The sequence below is a fragment of the Oncorhynchus kisutch genome, linkage group LG11, assembly GCF_002021735.2.
Source record: "Oncorhynchus kisutch isolate 150728-3 linkage group LG11, Okis_V2, whole genome shotgun sequence".
Taxonomy (NCBI): Eukaryota; Metazoa; Chordata; class Actinopteri; order Salmoniformes; family Salmonidae; genus Oncorhynchus; species Oncorhynchus kisutch.
In genome coordinates, this window is record NC_034184.2 from 72,548,193 (window position 1) to 72,574,033 (window position 25,841).

At 40.5% G+C, this 25,841-nt stretch overlaps 1 protein-coding gene across 5 annotated transcripts in view; it reads left to right on the top strand.

Moving 5' to 3' along the window:
- The window catches only part of LOC109899295 (dipeptidyl aminopeptidase-like protein 6), a 351,844-nt gene that overhangs the window by 192,519 nt on the left and 133,484 nt on the right, over positions 1-25,841 (top strand). Inside the window, exon 1 of one of the 5 annotated variants that reach the window (XM_031836278.1) lies at positions 16,802-17,141. The exons of the other annotated variants lie outside the window; for them this stretch is intronic. Coding sequence (XP_031692138.1) covers positions 17,094-17,141 — 48 coding nt within the window. The 5' untranslated portion in view covers positions 16,802-17,093. Of the gene's footprint in view, positions 1-16,801; positions 17,142-25,841 lie in introns of those variants that run through there. 5 annotated transcript variants of the gene reach the window in all.

Here is a 25,841-nt window from a genome sequence, read left to right on the forward strand (position 1 = left end):
TGTAGTAATGGTTTGTTGTGAATTGTGACATGAGTACATACATTCCTTTGGTTCAATCATAACCATGAGTAGTTTTTTTGTTTGTTTTTGCTGTGCTAAGGTTCAAAACAGTACTCTCTGTTTCAATAGTAACAGAACATTGCTCTTGGTCCCAGGGGTTCTATGCTATACGCTGGTGGTTTTCTATATCGAAGAGTTTGCTAGAAGAGCTAATGTAACGCTGAGAGATGGCTATGGCCATATGCGACGACAAGGCACATTCTGAAAGAGTGTAGTTGATATGGTTCAGAAAGCCATTTTAGAATCCATTTCCCCCTACAGATTGGTGTGCTGGGAAGTTGTACAGTTTTATCACACACACACACACACACACACACATATTTCCTTATAATGTACAGCCCTGTTGCTATTCTTAGCTTTTAGTGAAGCATCCAACATGGCTCTGTAAGACTGAGTCCCAATCAAGACAACAACAGATGTACATTCATAGAGAAAGAGACGTCTTTTCCCTAGCGCTGGGATTTAAAGCTTTAGATCTTCCCGTAAATCTCAATAAAAAATCGTACTCGAGTCAGCCAGGAACATATAGTACAGTTTGCGTCACAGATTTTGAAGTCTGGTATATCACCATCTTTTGCTCTCGCTTTTACACAAGTAAAACTTAGAAAAACACTACAGGAAATGCACTCTTTGTCTGCCTTTATTTTTGAATGATTTGAACCAATGGCCATTAGGCATTTATTCCCATGTTCACCATCCCCTTAACAGAGATAACGATTATAGATCAAAGTGGACTCTCCCTCTGGGCCCTGTAGTGTAATTGACTGTTAGGCTGCTGTTTTTTGCCTCCACTGTGCTTTTTGTATACTCTAAAGTAACAACAAACACTGCAGGTATTGTATGTACTTAAGAAGCACTGGCTATCATTATGAATATGAGCTTGTGGAATATGAGCTTGCTGGATTCATGGACAGACTTATCAGTCTCCTTTGTATAACCAGAATACACTTTCCATGATGTATGTTATCAACACTGACAGAAAGTCACTAAATTATCAATTCACCATCGTTGTAATCCTTGTTGTGATGACTTCCAGTGATTACAAGGCTATTACCAGTGCCAAAACGATCAATCGACACAGTATTTTGAGGTTGCATTGGTATTGATTAGTAGGCGACATCTCATCAGTCTTGAGCACCTTTTCCAGTTCATTTGGTTGGCAGCCATCTTGGCACTGGGGGGGAAATGATTAGGGCCTCCATTTGTTCCGGCCGGTTGGCATCGTCACTCAATTAATCTGTAACTTCCAAGGTATTGTGTTTAAACGGAGGCAAAGCCACAGGCATTCATCATCCTCTCCTCGTCCATTTGTCAACATCACTTGGGTTGAGGTTTGTATACAGGTTCCCCCACTGCAGGATGATGGGAATTGTGTTACGTTGCAAACACAGAGGCTGAACAGCACAGTATCAGTCATCAGCCAATAGGGGCATCTGGTTCAGATAGGGCATATTTTTTTTTAGAGTTCACTGATTCGTCAATCCCTTTTGGCTTGATACATCATGCTGTCAGTGATAAATACAGTAGGAGCAGGCTGGTTGTGTAGTAGTGCTTGATCACTACGACACACTGAAGTGCCTTAGTAGTGCTTGTACTAATATTAACTTGTCTATGTCTGTGGGAGTATGATTGTAAGTGTGTTTGTTTTGTGTATTGTGTACAAGTCTATACTATTCAGTGTTTGAGGATACTTTGTGTTCACTTGGAAAGGGATTCAATTGCTTTGGAATTGTTTAAGCAGGCAGGCGCAGAGTCTAAAAGTAGGCCCTCTGTTTGAAGGACATTGCGTTCCTCCCACTGTGCAGCAGTGTGCTTGTCATGTGGGTCTGACACTGCAGACACCCATTTGGGATTCCAGAGTAATTTACCTCACCAAAACAAAGTGCCCACACTTCATTAACAAAGCAGCCTGCACATACTAAAATATCTGCTAAGAACTAGAGGAGAATGGAAGGAAACGGGTATAATTAACATTTACAATGTTACAATACACAATGCGTATAAGTAACTCATTGATATACAGTATTTGGATATTGAATGCAATGTCTCTTCCCAGAAATGTTTCATTAACACAGGGCTGTAATAAATGACATTGGGTTTAATTTGTGGGAGGACCAAACATGGCCAAACGTGAACATTGATACTTTGTTTGAGAGCCCCTGAAGTGTAAGATAGTAAATCAACTTTATCTTAATAATACTTGTGTTGCATTGAAAGTAGTCATAGGTTTGTTTCAAGGTACCTTTTGAAAAAAGGATAGTTATTTTCTTACACTGGTGTTCGTGTCATATGCATGTTAGTTTGCAATTTCGTAAAAACTGGCGCACTGGCATTTTCTAGCCCCAACGTTAGGTTCTGTAATTTACCTGTCTAACATCAGCACCCTTCTGCTCAGATGGGATGGGTGGAAATATTTGAGGAGTGTCCTTAAAAACATCATGATCCAACATCCTTATTTCAGGGAGGTCTGGCAGGGATATTTAAGACCAACTAAAAGCTGGTTTAAGAGGTAACACGGATGGTTATGTCATGAATGTTGACGGCAGAAAACGCAGCCTATCCAGCCGTGACACACACTGCCCATATGAGCATGGAACAAGATGTGCTTTTGGTGCCTGTATACTTCGTATTTATACAACAAAAAAACATCTAAAAGCAATATGCAACAGTTTCAACAATTTTACTGAGTTACATTTCATAGAAGGAAATCAGTAAATTGAAGTGAATTCATTAGGCCCCAATTTATGGATTTCACATGACTGAACAGGGGCGCAGCCATAGGTGGGCCTGAGAGGGCATAGGCCCACCCACTTGGGAGCTAGGCCCACCACTGGGGAGCCAGGCCCAGCCAATCAGAATGAGTTTTTCCCCAAAAAAGGGCTTTATTACAGACAGAAATACTCTTCAACATTTCTGGAATCTCGTATTTCAGCTCATGAAACATGGGACCAACACTTTACATGGTGCGTTAAGATTTTTGTTCATTTGATTAAAAAACAAGCATAGCCTCCCCTCCTCTCAATGAAGGCTGTTTTCCTTTTGTCATGCCCAATGTGATCAAGTAGCCTAGTCAAGACTGTTGATAAAATGTTTGACCCGTGTGACCTCTTGGAAATCAATCTTATTCACCAAAGCTTTATTAAAAGATCAAGTTTGTGAGGGACAAAACAGTGAGCTGACATTCCCTTTTTATCTATGCATTGTAGGAAGGCCCACATTATTTTAGCCATGCAGGTCCCGTTTTGGACGTGTGTAAAACCACCTCCATGATTTAGGCTACATGTGTCCACGCTAGGGATGTTATCGGTTAACCATTAATCGGTTAGTTGCTGAAAATACATTTGACCAATCATGCTTATCAGTCTATTGGTTAATTTGCATCATTTGGTGGAATTAAATTGCAGAGTTTGAGGAGGGGAATAGCCTACCACCTGTCAGACAGCACCAGAGTAGCTCATCTGTAGGCTACTGGGGTGAAATCTGCTTTTGTAAGCCCAGCCATTGCACAACAAATAACAATTCTAAATGCAATCGTGTGTTAAAAACTTGTGGCCATGATTAAAAAGAGCTATTTTTATTAATCTCAACTCGTAATTAAAGAGCCCTTTACATTCAACATTCGGGGGCATAGGCCTGCCTACCATTGACTATCAGTGCATCACCCAACACTTTGCAATGCGAGCTTGAGGCAGTATAATTGTTTGAAACCTGAACGTTTTACTTTACTTCAAATAATGAAACATGTCTTTCCTTCCTTCAAAGTAGCCTTGCGAAAATCCATCCATTTATAAAGACTTCCTTGTGCCATTAAATGGCATTTCTCTCCTGTTATTTTGGTTTTCATATCAACTTTCTTTCATTATCCAGAAGCCAAAGGCACAATCTTAGTCATATTAGCAACCACCGTAGTAGTTGCTATTAGATCCCCCCTCTTTCTAAATTTCTAACGGAGATTTTCATCTCTGTCACAACTGCTCGCATTAGGTTGTCTGTTTTAGAACGGCATTTTCCGAATATTGCATTTTGACAAATGTTTGAATATGATGTTTTATTAGCTGCTTCATTACAGGAGTTGCTTGTTCAATAATAAACTGTAACCTTTTGACTGTAAGACGATAGGCTTGCTATTGTTGCATGTTTCAATTAAGCTCTTAATGAAACATTTCCGGTCCTTGTATGCATGCATAGTATTAGAGAGTAAGATGCAAAGCGAGATGTTTCACTCTCACCAAAATCTGTCCAAAATAAGCCCAATATGTTTTCTATGGGCTTATTTTGGACCTAAGCTGCCTTATTGCCTTGGGACAACTCCCATTGTTAAGGCGGAAACATAATCATCTTGTCATTATATACAGATCTCTGAAAGTATTTTCTGTTTGTCATGTCATTTTACTGTTTGGAGGGAAAAAAAGGTTGATGGTTAATGAGGGTCAGTTAGTTGGCAGCAAAACGTACAGAAATGTGCATCCCTAGTCCATGCCTATCCTGAAACAAGAGATGAGAACCTCAGTGAATACCGGTGAACCTCATATTTCAAATGGATTTTCCTGTAACAATTGTTTGTTTTACGTTTTCATATTTTTAAAACCCAAGCACCATGTAGGCTAACCTTAGGCCTACTATAACGAAGGCTGGTTCAACGGCAATGCCTCAATGTTTTTTTTATCCTGGTGATTTTATGATATCATTAAAATGATTTACATGTATTTATTGTTGTTGAATAAAACAAACAGATTGCTTGTTTTTCATTTAATTTGATCAAAACCAAACTTATTAGAATGATTCACTGTGCTGGTTTTGTGTCGAGAACGTCTGTGGCGCACAGGCAATATGGAGAAATGTGAATGTGATGTGTAATGTGGTTCCAATATGTATATAGAACATTATATTTGGGAGCAGTATGATGGTGAGTGGACATTCTCTCTTTCTTTTTATATTGGATCTTTGTCCAGCTACTGGGAAAGATGTGCGTAAAACCCTCCATAGTCTGTGTTTTAATATTATATGCCCACTGGAAGCAATTAGGTTGTTGTTTTGTTTAGAATTTGATTATAATTCTTTGCTCTCTTTTTAGTGAATTTAATATTGCTTATTGACAACATTTGGCATGTCCATGCTCAGCCATAATGCAATTTATAGTAGGCCTAGCCCCTTTATTAGTGTGAATGCTATTTATATATTTCAACATTGAAGCTATGCAATTACTTACAACAGTGGAACAACAGGTTCAAGTGAACATATTTAGCAAAGATGAGATAGGTTTACATTTTGTTATTTTGTTTCTGTAAGCTGTTTAACATACTATAACAGACTAAAATTGAAGTTGTTTCCAAGGCAATACATAAAACACTGTAAATACACAACTTGAAGCAACCACATACAGTATTTAGCCATGGAGCACGTTCCGATTGGCCAGTGAGGGACCAAGCCTTGACACGCTCACAACTTGTTTATTCATCAAAACCCAGCTCTTTCACGCCAACGCCAGCAACTGCACTGATAATTGTACTTGTGAAAATAGCAAAAATATTTGACACCGCCTGACTCAGCAGTATTCTACCGCCCAGTGATTAGATTGACCATTGCGTTAAGTTTGTTAAAAATAGAGCCCTTAGTGTAGCTCATTTGAATTTGTCTTCAAATGTCTGAAGTGTAATTTTTTTTGTAGGCTACAGTAATATCATGAAGTGTGTCTATAAAAAGTATTTGCATGCCGTAATTATGACACAACAGAACAGAGGTTATGTAAAATCATGACCGCTGATAACAACTGACATTTCTAGTCATGATAATTGAATCTTAGTTGCCTTGTGCTCAATATGTTAGACACTTCTGTCAGGATTTTTCATTTTATTTTAATGCTGTTACTGAGAGACTTTAAATTCAAGGAAGAACATTTTGGTTGGATACACTGCTTCCCCTAGCACCAATTTAGACTTGTTTTCTCATGTTCTGTTCCGCTGAATCTCTCTCCGCTGCATACATTAGCCCTTAAGAGATACAGTATATTAAAAGATACTTACAGTATACATGGTTCAACTATCTATTTTCTAACCGAGCAACCTGGATGCCTCAATTTCAAGAATTGTTTAGCATATCTACCCTTTCAAGCCATCTGGGATGCTGCAATCACCTATGGCAATGAATCTTCTACAGCTTTACACTTTCTGTCTAATGGTGCAGATCTCACTCTTAAAGCTAGAAAACCATGTATTTAGAAGAGTTGAACAGCCTTGGCAGCAACTAATGGGGATCCATAATAAATACAAAGACAAATAGATATTAAAAACGTATTGCATACAATTATGTGCAGTGGTGACCTGTCATTCAGGGCAGGTGGAGCAGAACCCCACCTGTTTTGTGCCCCACCTGTTTAGCATGTTATTTTGGCATTAATACGTGTCCCATATCTGTTTGCAAACAATGTAAAAAATAAATAATTGAGTTAATAAAGCCGCATAAAAACATGGCCTCTTGCTTTCTTGAGTAAGGCAGCTTCACAGTGCAGGTGTTTCAGCATAGCTCAGTGCTTTCCATGGTGGTAGGTAAGCCAGCGGAAATTACGGAGCGTAGGGGTTCGTCATGTTCTGTAGTTGCGCTGTGATAGGCTCAGTGTTCTGTCACTCATGGGGACACTATATCAGTGCAAAATCTACGGGGAGAGCTCGAAAATTCAAGCCCCTAGGGTGCTGCCATAGATTTACATTAGAAGTGCCCATCCAAGAAGGCTCAAGGTTATTGGCAACAGATAAAATTGTCAGATCACGTTATATCTAATGTAGCTTTGATTGGACTGATCATGTCAACATCATACTTTCAAAATCTTAGCTAGCAAGCTAGACAAGCAGTCATCTTCATGAATTAAGTTGACAAACTACTGGCAAATCCTTTCAAATTAAGAAAAATTATAGATAAAACGTATCGGTGCTTATCGGCCATTGGACATGGGCCAGAAAAGTTTGAATACATTGGCTATGCTAATCCAGCATGACTTCTGCCGCATTCAAAACAACTGGGAAATCTCAGACTTCAGTGAGTTCAAGACAACTGGGAACTCTGAAAAAACCAGCTCTGACTGGGAAAATAAGTTTTGGACGGTCATCCAACTCAGCATTCCAAGTTTCTAGAGCTCTGACCTGAAGATCACTGAAGTCATGATTCGACCTTGTTTTTTCCCCCCAGAGTTCCCAGTTGTCTTGAACTCACAGAGAATGCCAAAGTTTGATGGCAAAATTTGCCCACAAGAAGGACTGCTGTGCCACCTTCCTGTTCAAGTGAGTACAGCACAGCAAAGTGAATCCAAAAATGTTGTGTATACTGTAGCAAAGAAAATAATACTAGGTGTATGTTGTGTAGTAAGCTGTTAGTAGCCCATGTGCCTCACCTAGGGCTGTGGCGGTCACAACATTTTGTCAGTCAGTGATTGTCGAGCAAATAGTTGTCTGTCTCACAGTAATTGACATTATTTAACATAAACACATTTAACATGTCCTGGCTTCCACCACTGATGCAGACCTTTGGTACAGAAAAACAGAATAACATACTCTGAGTTGTCTTTATGTTAGTTCCTGGCTATGCCAAATGGCTGTGGGCCACACTAGTTAATTTAGCAGACAAGATTTGCTTCGAATTAAAAATAAATAATTTTATCTTATGAAGAATACAATTAAACAAAGCTGAAGAAAATAGAATGGATATTTTCTCCAATCGATTTGAGGGAGTGCGCACATGCGGTTATTCTGTGTTGAGCGGTTAATAAAGAAACAGGTATTCCTATATGCTTAATTTAGAGTTAATGTAACTTTAGTTGTTATAAATGTTGGGCTATATGTTTTGATTTTTAATACATTGTAAGGCTGCATGATGCGACTAATGATGATTTTTTTTAAAGTTTCTTGAAAGGCATGAGCTCTGCTTTGTTTTTTTGTGCAGGCTCTGTACACACTTTATCGGTCTCTCATTCACAATTTGACAAGCACTTGATAATGCTTTGAATTTCATGGCTGCATCCCTTTTGTGTGACCTTAATGTACCCTAAAAACATCAATGCCCTTTACGGCCCGTGGCCGTTGTGCCCTTGACCTGCAGTGCTGCGTTGTGCCCTTCTCTCTGAGTGCTGTGTGCTCTAAAGCACCTCTCACTCACATGGCTCTCCATCATGTGATCGGGTCTTTCTCATAGGCTACAAGTGAAGACAGACACATCGGGGACGCAACTGCATGTGTACTTATTCAATTTTGAGGTGCATGTTGAAGATATTGGGAGAACTGTCCACCTACAATCTAAACTAGATGCCCTCAATCTCACACAAATTATAAAGGAACCTACCAGGTACAACCCTACCCAGTCATGTGAAAGCCATAAATTAGGGCCTAATTAATTGATTTAAATTGACTGATTTCCTTCTATGAAGTGTACCTCAGTAAAATTGTTGAAACTGTTGCATATTGCTTTTATTTTTTGCATATTGCTTTTTTTTGTATAAATACGAAGTATACAGGCACCAAAAGCATCTTGTTCCATGCTCATATGGGCAGTGTGTGTCATGGCTGGATAGGCTGCGTTTTCCGCCGTTAACATTCATGACATAACCATCCGTGTTACCTCTTAAACCAGCTTTTAGTTGGTCTTAAATATCCCTGCCAGCCCTTCCTGAAATAAGCACGTTAGATCATGTTTTTAAGGACACTCCTCAAATATTTCCACCCATCCCATCTGAGCAGAAGGGTGCTGATGTTAGGGTGTTGGGGCTAGAAATTGCCCGTGCATCAGTTTTTACGAAATTGCAAACTGACGTTTGACACTGACGCCAGATGTAGCGCTTGGTTCACCCAAACTTGACTGCTCTTGATAAAATTCCAGGAACCAATACACTCAGTCAGTTAGGAAAGCTAACTTTAGCTTTTTCAAACAGAAGTTTGCATCCTGAGGCACTAATTCCAAAAAGTTTTGTTCATGGAGAATTAAGAGCATCTCCTCCAGGCTGTCCACTGCACTGAGGGTAGGAAACATTGTCACCACCGATAAAATTACTATAATCAATCATTTCAAATAGCACTTTTCTACGGCTGGCCATGCTTTGCATCTGGCTACCCCTACCCCAGCAACATCCCAGCAGCACCCCCCCCCCCGCTTCTCCTTCACCCAAATCCAGACAGCTGATGTTCTGAGCTTCAATGCAATGCAACACTCCTTCAGAGGCCTCCAACTGCTTTTAAATGCAAGTGAAACTAAGTGGACAACTACAACTACCTACAGTTTACATACACCTTAGCCAAATACATTTAAACTCAGTTTTTCACAATTCCTGACATTTAATCCTAGTAAGAATTTCGTGTCTTTGGTCAGTTAGGATCACCACTTTATTTTAAGAATGTCAAATGTCAGAATAATAGTAGAGAGAATGATTTATTTCAGCTTTTATTTCTTTCATCACATTCCCAGTGGGTCAGAAGTTTACATACACTCAATTAGTATTTGGTAGCATTGCCTTTAAATTGTTTATCTTTGGTAAAAATGTTTCAGATAGCCTTCCACAAGCTCACACACGCTTTTTCAGTTCTGCCCACAGATTTTCTATGGGATTGAGGTCAGGGCTTTGTGATGGCCACTCCAATACCTTGATTTTGTTGTCCTGAAGCCATTTTGCCACAACTCTGGAAGTATGCTGTTGGTCATTGTCCATTTTGAAGACCCATTTGTGACCAAGCTTTAACTTCCTGACTGATGTCTTGAGATGTTGCTTCAATAAATCCACATAATCCAAACATAACGATGGTCATTATGGCCAAACAGTTCTATTTTTGTTTCATCAGACCAGAGGACATTTCTCCAAAAAGTACGATCTTTGTCCCCATGTGCAGTTGCAAACCGTAGTCTGGCTTTTTTATGGCGGTTTTGGAGCATTGTCCTCTTCCTTCCTGAGTGGCCCTTCAGGTTATGTCGATATAGGACTCGTTTTACTGTGGATGTAGATACTTTTGTACCTGTTTCCTCCAGCATCTTCACAAGGTCCTTTGCTGTTGTTCTGGGATTTATTTGCACTTTTTACACCAAAGTATGTTCATCTCTAGGAGACAGAATGAGTCTCCTTCCTGAGTGGTCCCATGGTGTTTATACTTGCCTACCTTCAGGCGTTTGGAAATTGCTCCCAAGGATGAACCAGACTTGTGGAGGTCTACAATTTCTTTTCTGAGGTCTTGGCTGATTTCTTTAGATTTTCCCATGATGTCAAGCAAAGAGGGACTGCGTTTGAAGGTAGGCCTTGAAATACATAGACAGGTACACCTCCAATTGACCATGAAAAACACATTTCAACCAGGCAGGTGCGACACGAAAGTCAGAAACAGCGATATAAAAAAATGCTTTACCTTTGATGATCTTCTTCTGTTGGCACTCCAAAGGTCCCAGTTGCATCACAAATGGTCCTTTTGTTCGATAATGTCCTTCTTTATATCCATAAAAACTCAGTTTAGCTGGTGCGCTTCAGTCAATATTTCACCCAGTTTCCCTCCATCAAAATGCATACAAAATGAATCCCAAACGTTACTAATAAACTTTTCCTAACAAGTCGAACAACGTTTATAATCAAACCTTAGGTACCCTAATACGTAAATAAACGATCAAATTTAAGACGGAGAATTATTATTGTCTCTACCGGAGAAAAATACAAAAGAACGCGCTCTCATTCACGTGCTTGGAAACACTACAGCCAAAATGGGAGTCACCTAGATAAACTACAATTTCTGGCTGCAATCTGGGAGGACTTGGCCTTGTAATAAAAGTGACAGCCATTGAAAATAGTGGTAGGCTGAATTATTATTTTTGGGGGGATGGTTTGTCCTCGGGGTTTCACCTGCCATATCAGTTCTGTTATACTCACAGACATAATTGTAACAGTTTTAGAAACATTCTAATGTTTTCTATCCACATCTATTATATGCTTTTCTGGGCCTGAGTAAAAGGCAGTTTACTTGGGGCACACTTTTCATCCGGACGTGAATATACTGCCCCCTACCCAAGAGAGGGTAAGCTACAGCTTTCAAAGCAGCTTACCAATCACAGTACCTGTACACAGCCAATCTGTAAATAGCCCACCCAACTACCTCACCCCGTATTGTTTCTTTTCCTCTTGCTCTTTTGCACCCCAGTATCTCTATTTACTTGCACATCATTATCACACCCCAGTATCTCTATTATCTACTTGCACATCTGTCATTCCAGTGTTATTGCTAAATTGTAATTTTTTCACTTCCATGGCTTATTTTTTGCCTTACCTCACAACTCTTCTACATTTGCACACACTGTACATAGATTTTTCTATTGTGTTATTTATTGTGCGTTTGTTTATGTCATACTCTGTGTTGTTGTTTTGTCACACTGCTTTGGTTTATCTTGGCCAGGTCGCAGTTGTAAATGAGAACTTGTTCTCAATTGGCCTACCTGGTTAGATAAAGGTGAAATAAAAAATAAATAAATAAAAATGTACTTTCGTCAGCCAGCAAGATGAGTTTGCCTAATGAACAGCAAAAGCACTAGCCTATGTCAATCTACTATCCCCCATAGTACAAAAGTTGACCTATTCTGTGTGAGAAATAAATATTACAGACTGTTACAGTAACCATATCAAAAATCAAATCAAAATGTATTTGTCACATGCGCCGAATACAGCAGGTGTAGACCTTACAGTGAAATGCTTACTTACAAGCGCTTAACCAACAATGGAGTTTTAATAAATATAAGTGTTAAGTAAATAAGTGTTAGGTAAATGGATAAGTTAAAAATAACATAGTTAAAGAGCAGCAGTGAAATAACAGTAGCGACTCTATTTACAGTGGGTACCGGTACAGAGTCAATGTGCGGGGGCACAGGTTAGTCGAGGTAATTGTGGTAATATGTACATGTAGATTACATGTAGGTAGAGTTAAAGTGACTGTGCATAGATAATATCCAGACAGTAGCAGCAGCGTAAAAAAGGGGGTGGAGGGGGACGACGACGACAATGTAAATAGTTTGGGTAGCCATTTGATTAGCTGTTCAGGAGTCTTATGGCTTGGGGGTAAAAGCTGTTAAGAAGCCTTTTGGACCTAGACTTGCCATACGGTAGCAGAGAGAACAGTCTATGACTATGGTAGCTGGAGTCGTGTTACAGTAACCATATGCACACGAACCGCCGCAAGCTTTGAGTAAGAAATCATGAATGTATTTACGTGAAATGCCTGGGTTCGCCGGCGATCTCTCTTTCCTTCCATTCTTTCTTGAAGAAGCTTCTTTGAAGATAGGCTAGCCAGTCATATCGATGGTTTGAGCAGAGTAACAGGATGGTCCTACTTAAATTCACTTTTGAAGATACTTTACATAGGACAGCTAATCAGCCGTACCAGTGATTGTCCGGGATGTGAGTTTATCGTCTCTACCTCGTGTTTAGAATCAAACCACTTTAAACGTGCAGCTGCAGCTTCACGTCTTTCAGGTCTAATGTGTTTTTTCTTAACACAGAATTCATACAGTTTGCTCAAAAGGGGAAGTTCCGACAGACGGACATGCTCTCTGACCTCACTCAGGGTGGTGATTACTCACTGTGCAAAGTTATTTTAAAAAACTCTCTCTTACAGCTTCTCAAATCATATCCCTCTCTTAACAAAAACACTTTCATAATTGTTCATATTACATGCACAACGCAGAGTATGGACACTTCGTATATGTAGTCGGTATACTTTCTAAGTTACAGTATTTCCTTTATAACATTTTTAATGACATCACAAAATAACTAACAAAGTTACATTAGTGTTCTATAGATCGCCTCTGACCATTCCCCACGTTCTATGTTAGAAATATTGTTCCAGTATTCGTTGCTATAATTTCAGATGGAAAAGTATATTGGAACAAAGAACATTCCGTCAGGTGGCCTAGTGGTTAGAGCGTTGGGCCAGTAACCGAGAGGTTGCTAGATCAAATCCTGAGCTGACAAAGTAAAAAATCTGTTGTTCTACCCCTTAACAAGGCAGTTTACCCACTGTTCCTAGGCCATCACTGTAAATATGAATTTGTTTTTAACTGACTTGCCTAGCTAAACAAAAGTTAAATAAAAAAAAATTAAAAATCCTTTGGTGAATCTTGAAAGCTCAAGTCTGGATCTTCTCCCTTGATTTTCAACAGAGCGTGAGTTGTTAACTCCCACTAGTCCCTTCCTTCTATGGTGAGAGGGGGTCTGATTGAAGTTATTCATTGCAAACCTGATCTGACCTATTTGGTTTCTCATGGACAGTCATGTCAATAGCCTATAGAAATGTTGCGTAACATGAGCTCATGGGCTCTCATGAAGTGTTTGATTAGATTTTAATTTACATTTGCATTGATGTCAGAGTGATTTAGAGAGACAATAGAGTGCTGAGTACCAATTTTGGTATTCTACTAATGACCATCAGCAGCAACAGAGAAGCCTAATTACCGTGACTAAATGAGCACGTGGAATTTGACTGCCTTCATGACTCGTGACCCCCGGTGTGGTGGTAATATGGCACCGCAACAGTCCTATCCTCACCCTAATAATTTGGTCCCTTTCCCCCTCATAACTTAGCCTACTGTTCTGACTTTCTGGTGCACAGGAAGCCTATAGCCTGTTTTAGAGAAATGTAATCATTGAATATTGTAAGCTTTAATTGTCTGCTTATATGCCACCTTTATTTATCCTACGGTTCTGACTTGGTGTACAGGAAGAATACTGTAAGAATGGCCCACGTTCTGAATTCTGTCGCTCTACATTTCATAAGTGACTACGTCTGTCCTAGCTCGCTCATTAAAGTCTTAATCTAAATTACTGCTCATTGTTTCATTATGCCATAGTTTGTTCATCTCAATTGTCAGTAGAAACCACATTTGTTTAAGCAGGCCAGCCATATCAGCTTTGTTTTTTAAAAAGGCAGTAAATGAGCCTGAATGTGCTGAAAAGAAAGCTCTGCTGTTGGGACAACTTTTATTTAGGCCCTAACAGTTTGTGGGTACTGTTTTTCACCGTTATAGTGTTTTTTTTTATACCTTTATTTAACTAGGCAAGTCAGTTAAGAACAAATTCTTATTTTCAATGATGGCCTAGGAACAGTGGGTTAACTGCCTGTTCATGGGCAGAACAACAGACTTGTACCTTGTCAGCTCAGGGGTTTGAACTTGCAACCTTCTGGTTACTAGCCCAACACTCTAACCACTAGGCTACCCTGCCTAATCTATTGTTCATTGTTGTGTTGTGTAGTGGCGTTGCTGGCATGCATCTAAAAACTTTTTGGGGAGTTTGCAGCACCAAGATTTACATGCTAATATCGCCACTGATTATGTGAGTGTGTGAGTGGAGAGAGGCCATACGGACACGCCTGGTGCCCAAATTTATGACGTTTGTTGCGCAGCGAGAGTTCAGTCGAGACAAACGGATTTGATTCAGTCCGTTGTCCAGATGAGCCGTTCCCATCTAGTTTGTGCTTGGGAAACTTCCGGGAGAATTTAAAACTTGTCTGCTGAAATTTGGACTTGAGTGTTCAGAATCATTCCATTTTAATCTGAGTAATTGTTATTTTCCTATTATTTTTACAAAAATTTAACTTTAGTCGTTTTTGGTGAAAATCACTACAATAAATGTGCTTTAACTGTCACCCTGGCCTAATATTGGCTACACTATCTAGCTACTTCCCTCTCCTTACTGTGGCAAGTAGGAGCGTGTTATTGTGTTGCAGTGCAAACACTCCCCATATATTAACTGCATTATCTATACTGAACAAAAATATAAACGCAACATGCAACAATTTCATATCAGGAAATCAGTTAATTGAAATACATTCTATGGATTTCACATGACTGGGAATACAGATAGGCATCTGTGGGTCACATATACCTTTAAAAGAAAATAGGGGGTGTGGATCAGAAAACCAGTCCGTATCTGGTGTGAACACCATTTTCCTCAAGCAGCGCGACACATCCCCTTCGCATGGAGTTGATCAGGCTCTTGATTCTGGGCTGTTGAATGTTGTCCCACTCCTCTTCAATGGCTGTGGGAAGTTGCTGGATATTGGCGGGAACTGGAACACTTTGTCGTACACTTCGATCCAGAGCATCCCAAACATGCGTAATGGGTGACATGTCTGGTGAGTATGCAGGCCATGGTAAACCTGGGACATTTTCAGCTTCCAGGAATTGTGTACAGATCCTTGCGACATGCATTATAATGCTGAAATATGAGGTGATGGCGGCAGATGAATGGTACGACAATGGGCCTCAGGATCTCGTCACAGTATCTCTGTGCATTCAAATTGCCATCAATAAAATGCTATTTGTTGTCTGTAGCTTATGCCTGACCATAACATAACCCCAATGCCACAATGGGACACTCTATTCACAACGATGACATCAGCAAACCACTTGCGCACATGACGCCATACACGTGGTCTGCGGTTGTGAGGCCAGTTGGACATACTGCCAAATTCTCTGAAATGACGTTGGATGCTGCTTATGGTAGAGCGATGAACATTAAATTATCTGGCAACAGCTTTGGTTGACATTCCTGCAGTCAGCATGCCAATTGCAAGCTCCCTCAACTTGAGACATCTGTGGCATTGTGTTGTGTGACAAAACTGCACATTTTTAGAGTGGCCTTTTATAGTCCCCAGCACAAGGTGTGCCTGTGAAATGATCATGCTGTTTAATCAGCTTCTTGATATCAAACACCTGGAGAAAGGAGAAATGCTCACAAACAGGGATATATTTGTACACAAAATGTGAGAGCAATAAGCTTTTTGTGAGTATGGAACATTTCTGGGATCTTTTATTTCATCTCATGAAACATGGGATCAACACTTTACATGTTGCATATTTTTGTTCAGTGTAGCATCTTTCCTCTCCTTACTGCGGCAAGCAGGAGCGAAGGACACTGTGCTCTGTGTTGTTGTGTTGCAGCGCAAACTCTCCCCATTGAGCAGTGGATTGTATCATGGTGACATCCAGATGGTTACTTCCAATATTACAAGTTATTTCTCGTGTATTCTGCTATCCTACTCTAAATAAAATCAAGTGGGATGGAACAAATTGGAAATGTTGACCAAATCCAGATGGTGGCCAATACTAAAAGGTATTTCTCCCTTGCCCATCGAAATAAACATCACTTTATTTTAACTAGCGCTGTGCTGCTGTTGTAGCCAGCTAGCCAGTATAGACTGGCTGGGAAAGACTTGTCAGGACGACTGACTGAACTGAATCCATTTGTCTCCACAATCGACTCTCAGCTGCGAGACATACGTCATCAATTTGGACACCAAGCGTGTCTGTATAACCTCTCCCATTTGAGTGCAATTCTGCATGCATAGGCGGACAGCGCCGTGGTGCTGAAATGGTTGGAGCTCTAGAGACTGGGCAGCCAACCCAACACTGTCATTAAAGCCCCACTACATAGGCTGTCAATGTGAGCTGTTCCATTCCAATACATGATATACATATTATTATTGATAGCTTTGTCCATTTTTATTTTACTCTCATTGGTATTGGAGCTAAATGGGAAGATAACTGGTATGATTGTAGTGCCTAAATTACATCTACATTGATGATCAATTGTGTGTGTGTGTGTGTGTGTGTGTGTCACCACTACGTGAAAATATGATAGGTGTGAAGAGGTGGGGGACAAGCATTGCTCTTCGCCTCCCCCATCACAGTCGCCCGTTGGTGGTTGCCAGGCATTTATCAAAGTGGTGCGGTCGGTGAAAATTGCAGTAGCTGTCTTTGCCTCAGCCCTTATCTCTACTTCTCTCCCTCCCACTTTCTCCCAGCTACAACTAAGCATCATCTGTGTTCTCTCAGATTAAGACTTGCTTTTTTGCTGGGATTTTTTCCCAGACTTCTTATTGCTTACCTCAAGCTCTCTCTCTCAACTTCAATCCTCACGACTGAAATTGAATGTATTTTTCCCTTCGTGGTACTTTGCTAGTTCCGGTCACCTCTAAAAGGCACCTGTGATTGTGTTGTAGTGTAGCAGCTGTTTGATCTGACTGTAGGGGAACATGACTACGGTGAAGGAGGCACAGAAAACATCTCAACAACAAGAGCAGGTAATGATGCGCTTTCTTTCATTCAACCGATGTTATTAGCCTAGGCGATTCCCTATACTGAAATTGTAGTCTATATTAATGAGATTTTAAAAATGTTGTGTGAAGCCTGCAATTATTTACTGTAACGCCACAAGTAGCATTTTCTCACATCATTTTGTGTACCCCTCCCCTTCATTTAAAATATTTGGGATTGTTGTAGCCTATGCAGTGTGCTGCAAGACAACCGGCTCTCACACCAGTCAGTCACTCTTCTCTGTAATTCAAGGTGATTGCTTTCAGCGTCACTACCCCCACCTTAGTCTACTCCATTTAGCCTCCTTCAAATCGATTATCACCATCACGGACATGTATTAAGTAGCTGTTATGGGTGATGAAAATTATTTCCTGCACTTTGCAGTGCTCAGTCAGTCATGGAGCGTCCCCCCCCCCCCTGTCCGCAGCACGTTGATAGCCCCTTGACATGGCCAGTGCACGCGACCTGAGCATTTAGATTCACTACATTACCAAAAGTATGTGGACACCTGCTCGTCGAACATCTCATTCCAAAACCATGGGCATTAATATGGAGTTGGTCCCCCCTTTGCTGCTATAACAGCCTCCACTCTTCTGGGAAGGCTTTCTACTAGAATATTGCTGTGGGGACTTGCTTCCATTCAACCACAAGCATTAGTGAGGTCGGGCACTGATGTTAGGTGATTTGATCTGGCTCGCAGTCGGTGTTCCAATTCATCCCAAAGGTGTTCGATGGGGTTGAAGTCAGGGCTCTGTGCAGGCCAGTCAAGTTCTTCCTTAAACTGCTACAAAGTTGGAAGCACAGAATCATCTGGAATGTCATTGTATGCTGTAGCGTAAAGATTTCCCTTCACTGGAACTAAGGGGCCTAGTCCGAACCATGAAAAACAGCCCCAGACTATTATTCCTCATCCACCAAACTTTACAGTTGGCACCTTGCATTGGGGGAGGTAGCGTTCTCCTGGCATCTGCCAAACCCAGATTCGTCTGTCAGACTGCCGAAGCATGATTCACCACTCCAGAGAACGCGTTTCCACTGCTCCAGAGTCCAATGGCGGCGAGCATTACACCACTCCAGCTCATGCTTGGCATTGCGCATGGTGATCTTAGGCTTAGGATCTGAAGCTCCCGACTAACAGTTCTTGTGCTGACATTGCTTCCGGTAGTTGCTTCCAGAGGCTATTTGGAACTCCATAGTGAGTTTTGCAACCGAAGACAGAACATTTTTACACACGCGCATCATCACTCGGCGGTCCTATTCTGGGAGCTTGTGTGCCTTACCACTTCATGGCAAAGTGGTAAGGCACTTGTTTGTTGCTCCTAGACGTTTCCACTGCACAACAACAACACTTACAGTTTACCGGGCAGCTTTAGCAGGGCAGAAAGTTGATGAACTGACTTTTTTGAAAGGTGACATCTTATGATGGTGCCACGTTAAAAATCACTGAACTCTTCAGTAAGGCCTTTCTACCGCCAATGTTTGTCTATGGAGATTGCATGGCTGTGTGCTCGATTTTATATACCTGCCAGCAATGCGTGTGGCTGAATTAGCCGAATCCACTAATTTGAAGGGTTGTCCACATACTTTTGTACATATAGTGTATGACAGAATAGGTGGGACATTTTCAGGTAAAATAGGATGTAGCCTACTGCACACAGTTGTCCTTTCCAGTCGTCTGAGAAGCCTCACCAACAGAAACAATACAAATCATTATCTGTAGGCCTAATGCATTGTTTAAAATGTTTGCCTACTTCGATAGCCGGGCTATCATTTATGTTTGCCAAACGACGTTTTTACATGGCTCAACATGGTACTTTACTGAAAAGAACAACAAAGCATTCATTGTTTTGATTATGGATATGTAGGCGGGGGACATTATTTTATGATGGTTATATTTATCTATATGTGTCATTTCTTAATTACATAGATTACAGTAGGCTACCCAGCATTCAAGTGGTGCAAAATTGCTCATGTGACATTTTATTTGTGAATTCTATATCACAAGCAAATGTACCCCCCAGCAGTTGTTGGCTATTGTAGGTTACTTTATGAAGTGTTCGGTTAACTCACCAATCTGTTTCTACGGTACAGATATACTAGTATTGGCTAATGAAAAATGTTCAGCACCCGCTAACACATTTCAGCACCCGCTAACACATTTCAGCACCTGATAGCACATTTCAGCACAACTAAAAGGGCACTGCCTAATACTAAATTCTGCACCATCAGAGGCTCAGCCTGTGTGACAGGTTTCAGCACCATTAAATGGACAGCTCTTTGGACAGCTTTTGTCATTGTCTGGACTGGACTCACTGGAGCCTCCTGTCTGTGCACAGCACCCCTTTAAATGACAGAAAAGGTGAGAAGGACAAATAGCCCCATAGAGCAGCCAACCTCCTCCCGAGTCTTCCACAGCTTTGCTCACGTAGCATCTGCTATCAGTCAATGCCAGGGGTGCAGGGGAACATCTCAGTTGCGCACGATGCACTCAAAACGCACATCTGTACACTTCATTCACAGAATTTCACACACCTGTCAAACATGTCCACTTCATTCACAGAATGACACACACCTGTCAAACATGGCCACTTCATTCACAGAATGACACACTCCTGTCAGACATGTCCACTTCATTCACAGAATGACACACACCTGTCAAACATGGCCACTTCATTCACAGAATGGCACACGCCTGTCAGACATGTCCACTTCATTCACAGAATGACACACACCTGTCAAACATGTCCACTTCGTTCACAGAATGACACACACCTGTCAAACATGTCCACTTCATTCACAGAATACACATGCAGACACTTTGTGAATGCAGAAGACACAGATGCATGCAGTACATATTATTACATGAATGTTAAAGATGGTTATAATGCTTTAACTTGCAGTAGTCATGCTGTTGGTTGTACTATTCATTGGGTCATACCCCTGTGCCCAGGGCACAGCACCAGACAGGGGCACCCAAACAGCAGCCCTGTTATTGCCCAGTATCTGTCACTGAGCGAGGCCCTTAGCACCATGTCACTGTGTTTGTGGGTGGCTGGGGGAGGGGTTGGTGTGTTTGTTTGATAAACACCATAATATGAAGACCCATCCACCACTCAAAAGGCTAATACTAAGCATTATGGGGAAGGGGAGAGCAAGGCAGAGTAGAAAATGGTTATTTGATTTTGATGATGATTTGGTTTTGTCTGAAAAGGAATTTGGTTTCTAAAATGTTAAGATAGTATTAGGCATGTGAGCCTTTCCAGATGAATAAAACGAGAAAAAGCTGCCGTGTTAGGCTCATTTCCAGGGAGTGAAGACCTTCTGGTCACAGAGCATTAGAGCTCTGCTGCCCAACCCGAGCCCAACGTCAGAGCACGCGCAAATGGCTCAGCTTCAAAATATTAGTGGTAAATTTAGTGATACCCGAGCCCTTCCTGTACCCTAGTTATTGATGGAAAAACAGGCCCTACCCGGCCCTAACACGATGTATAACGTCGGGGTCCGTCAGGCTCGGGTCGCAGAGCTCTAGTTTAGAGTGATGAAAAGTAGCTAACCGCTAACTGCTCTCTCATGTTGAATGACAGCAGCGAATGAGTGACAGACAGAGCCGAGAAGCTAATGGATTTACAAACAGAGGAAGTTATTTCTGATTTTGAGTTTAGGGAAAGACCCGGCCTTAAATTTGGCAGAAGCTGTCGGGCCCTGGTAGGGCTCAGGCTTAAAATGCATGCCCATGCAGGGCTCTACAGAGCATTGTTCCTCCCCAGTGACGGAGTGAACCAGTACACAGAGTAGAGGGTGCTGCTTAAGTGCCTTGCTGATGAAGAATTGGAACGGTGACTGCTTAAGTTGATGTTAATTAAAGCGACCACTTTACTTAAAACAAACACACAGGGGCATGAAAACTTTAGGTAATGTAGCGTCATCCTCTGTTGATTCAGGGCACCTGCTTTGCTCAGGCTACAACAGTCAAACCATGCTATGTCAATTCAGCTTACTCGGTCAGTATTTTGAGTAAATGTATTGATTTATACATTATGTTTAGTACAAGTCAAGATTTGAAAAGCATGCTTGGAGATCAGCTTACAGAGGATCTGTCTGACATGTATAGTTTTAGCATTTAGGTAGATTTGTTATTCAACCGTTTTAATTGGCACTTACCTTTTTGAATATTTCTGTTGGATGATTGTATGTCCTCCATGTTGAATGCCAATGTAAAATGTCACTGTGGACGTGACTAGGGGCCTAGAATAGATCCCAACCTGCGTTCTTTGCTCCTAATTGGGTAGAAGGCAGTAGCACAGGACAGTAGTTGAACATGCTTTTGACAGGTACTTGATTTGTGCCTCTTGGTTCAGACCTTTACGATGAGGCTCTATAAAAGCATATGACAGCAGACTGCAGAATAGCTATTCATAGTTATAGTAAGGAGATACACTAGTCTCCATTTCAGACAGTACGAGATTTGAGGATCAATAATGTCTACTTGGAGATAACCAATCCGATAATGCCTTGAAACCAAACAGTATGCCACTGTGTAGTTAATCCAAGCACATTAAATATGTGTATTCATTGGCACACCTTCCTTGGTTTATCACATATTGGTGCAGTGTAACGTTTCCATGACTATGTGCATTCTAGAGTGATTGTGTATCCTTAAGCTTATTTTGCTGCATTTCCTTTCTCGCTGGTTGTACCAATTCAGCAAAAACTAATGGGATTGATAAGCAGCGTGGCTAAAATGAAAATTTTAACAAGAGAAGGGGATAAATAAAGATATATTCCTCCTTTTTTCCAAGAGCCCCCAGCCAATAAAAGGAAAGGGATAATGGATTAAGGAGGGAATTGGTTTCTTGATTTCCTCCAGCATTGTTTGTGCCATAGTTCATCGTAAGGGCAATTATGAACAATTGAGCCGTGATGTTTGAGGCTAGAGGGGAGATTAGACAGTAGATTGAAATGCGGCCACCACAGCAATGCATCATGATTGCTGTCATGATATAAACACTCCTGTCTGGGGATGCTAGTAAAGCTCAATAGCTTCAAGGGGGACTTTAATATAGCCATAAATATTAAAATTAAATGTTTTGGCCCTGCCTCTCCTTTCTTTCTGTTTCTGTGTCCCTGTAGACAAACAAAATGCCACAGCAAGTGGTCTTACATCCTACTAATAGTTGTCTTAGGCACTGTGTGTGTTCATGTTCGTTTGTTCGTGTTGGAAAGTCTGTGTTTTCTAGCAGTACTGCATCTCTGGAGAAATACGGATCTTGTGCAAAACCTCCTCAATGAAGAAAAGGTCAGCATTTCTTGTGAGGTGTGAAGAAAATGTTTTTTTTTAGTCCTCCTTTGTTATGTTCTAATTGTGTCTCTGGGCTACGTGAAGCAGCGGTGATATGCTTATTTAGCCTATTAAACACAATTCAGTGTTTTCTTATCAACCTTCAAAGCCTTTAGCATCATGGGCTGGGTAATTCCATTGGGGAAACATGCAATTTTTGCTTAATTTTTCTTTAAGTATTTCAAAGAGAAACTTAACGACAGGTGTGTGTGAAGTAAGATCCCTTGTTTGAGGATAAAAGTATGTTTTTGTTTTGCAAATATGTCTAACTAATCAAAGACATTACATTGAGAAAACGATAACTATAATCTGTGAGTTAGTTTTTGTTTTTGACTGCGTTTTTTAAAGATGGGAAGTATCCAAGCTGCATTGAAAGTAAAAAGTTGCAGCTTTAGTTTGGGCACTCTTCTATACACATTTCACTAGGGAGCATTTAAAATGATTTTACTATTCAAATAATATCATGATATTTCTTCGGATATCCAGATTGTCTAAATTCTAAAATAAATTGTTTTTGCTATTGACTCTCGTGCTCATGTCAGAGGTAAACAGAAGATGTGCTGCTTTTCTCCGGTATTTCAGCTAACGCCTTGATCACACCAACAGCCCAGAAGTACATTCATTTCCAATGTAACGGTGCGTTTGCCTTGCAGCATTGTGTTGCAGAGGCAGTTGCAGTGCGTTCTGTGTGGTGCATACATTGGATTTATCTAACGTATGTGTCAAACTGTATGCCTAGACGGCTTTATAGAAATGGTAAAGCTAGTTTTTGGTAGTCGAAGTTGAATGTTCAACTTTTGCTGCACACATATCCAGATGATGCTGCGTACCATTTTGCGCAACGACGCTGCAGGTGTGATCGAGGCGTAACAGCAACAGTGAAAGAGAAGTCTGATTTTCGCCATGATAGAACTGATTCTGTTACAAAAAGCTTTTCTGGTGAGTGTTTTGCATTGATCTGTGTCAGGTATAGTGGAAACTCCATTAGGTGAGCGCCTGTAATTGCTATTTGAAGTGGGGAAAATAGCATACTGATGTCAGGGCAGCTTGGAGTGCTAAATGAGCATCAATAGCCAGCAGTATCTCAACGCACTGTTATAAAAACTACTTTTCAAGTTTGTTTTATTAAATTAATTATTTTAAAAGTTATGGTATATCCTTGTAGGTAAACATGTCACAAGGATAATTAAATGTAATTTAGACAAAGATTTTTCATTGTTAAAATAGGCCTAAAACAAACATTAATACTCACTCAAGTAATCAAATACTAATGTCTGTTCTGATATCCAGATAACCTTGCCCATCCCTACTTAGCTGAACTGTGCTGGTCTGTTCATGCATCCACAATAGTGTGTAATTGTGTCTCATGTCTGTGTCTGGCTGTCTGTGAATGTATGCGGCTTGGTAAAAATGTGTGTGTGTTTATCTATGCCTGACAGACTTTACCTTAGTCTGGATGCTTTTGTCTGGGCTTATCGACCTCCTGCAATTAAAGCCCAGAGCTGCAGAGCAGGGAGGGTGAGGAGGGGTAGCCATGTTTCACCGAACCTCTAATTGGAATGTTGACCGTTCCGAGGTTAGTGGCGACCACCAGGGTTCCCGCTGTCGCCTTCACATCGCACCGGCACTGACAAACAGGGATAGGAGTGAATACTAGTCACATCTGCTGGTACAAGCATGTCATTGCTTGTACCAGCAGATGTGAATAACACAATTGTGCTGTTCCTGTTCCAACTTCATTGAACAGGTTGTCAGGGACTGTTTCTATCAGAGTCTTGATATGATGCCAGAAGTCATTACCTGTTCTGTTTGTTCCACCATTTGACATTGATTTCGCTTTGGATTTTTGTTTGCAGAACAAAGTAGGCATAGTATATTACTGTATGCCCTTTTCAGTGTTTTCCACAGGCACATAGTGGACAGCCAAATGTAAAAAATTGCCAGCCAGGCGTCCCTGTTCAAATTGTTTTGCAGAAGGAACTCTATGTTGGTGGCATCTGGAACATTCTAATGCCTTGATTCTACCTGAAATACACAGCCAAATGATTTAATACTTCATCAAATTTAGCTCCCAGATTGGAGAAAGACATGACTTTACAATTTAAATGACTGAAAATGTATGAATTCATTGTATTGTTAGTTGTTTTGGATTCTGTCAAGATCTAGGCCTATATGATCAGGACTATTTTCTAAGGAAGAGAACATTGTAAACCAGCATCTGGAACATTCTAATGCCTTGATTCTACCTGAAATACACAGCCAAATGATTTAATACTTCATCAAATTTAGCTCCCAGATTGGAGAAAGACATGACTTTACAATTTAAATGACTGAAAATGTATGAATTCATTGTATTGTTAGTTGTTTTGGATTTTGTCAAGATCTAGGCCTATATGATCAGGACTATTTTCTAAGGAAGAGAACATTGTAAACCTTTAACCTGTCTTATCTTGATTAAAGTTTTATTTACAGTTTTACTACAAGATATGAATTGCCATGATGTTTGTTCTTCAAATTATGTATTTTATTAAAGCAGAAAAATGAAGTAAATAGAATACATTATCTTGAAAAATACATGAAATGTTTTGTTTTTCTACCTACCAATTTAAAAAAAATATGCTCTCAACCACACAACTAAATTAAACACATCAGGAGACCTCTTAAGATCTGTGAAAAATCTGAGAAATGTTGAGTTTTGGGTGTAGTTACCCTTTAATTAAAGTGTGCACCTAGCAAGAGGCTGTTTAGAGTTTGTTTTATGTAGTACACATTATGGTAGAGTTTGCAAAACAAATACCCACAGGATTGATGAAAATAATCATGATATCATTCTGCCATGTAAGCATAGGCTACTAAGAGTTAACATTTCATTGAAGCTTTTTGGGAAAACTTTCCGTCGACCAGAAGACAGTTTTCATTATCCTCATCACGAATGGCTACACAAAGTGGTAGACGCCCGCATCACAAACGGGAGCATTCTCGTTCCTTCTTCAGAAGTTACAAATCACTGATGCATTCTATTCATGTCTTATGATAAACTGGTCCCAATAAATACATGTTCAATACATTTAGTTGATTCCCTACTAAGGTCAGTACATTATTGCTTAATGTTGAATTCCATTTTAATGCCAGGATTCCGTCAAGGCGCTAATTATCATATTTGGACCAGAATGAGGCTCTCCACTACCTATTGTTCCTGCAATGATGATTATTCATCGAATTCAGGCCTACCAGTTAGTGTAGCCTACCAGTAGCCTATGCAAGAGCCAAATGAACTTCTCTCTTGCTGATGCGATTCGGTAGGCTACACTAACTGACGAGACGAGATTCACTCATTTTAGCGTCACTG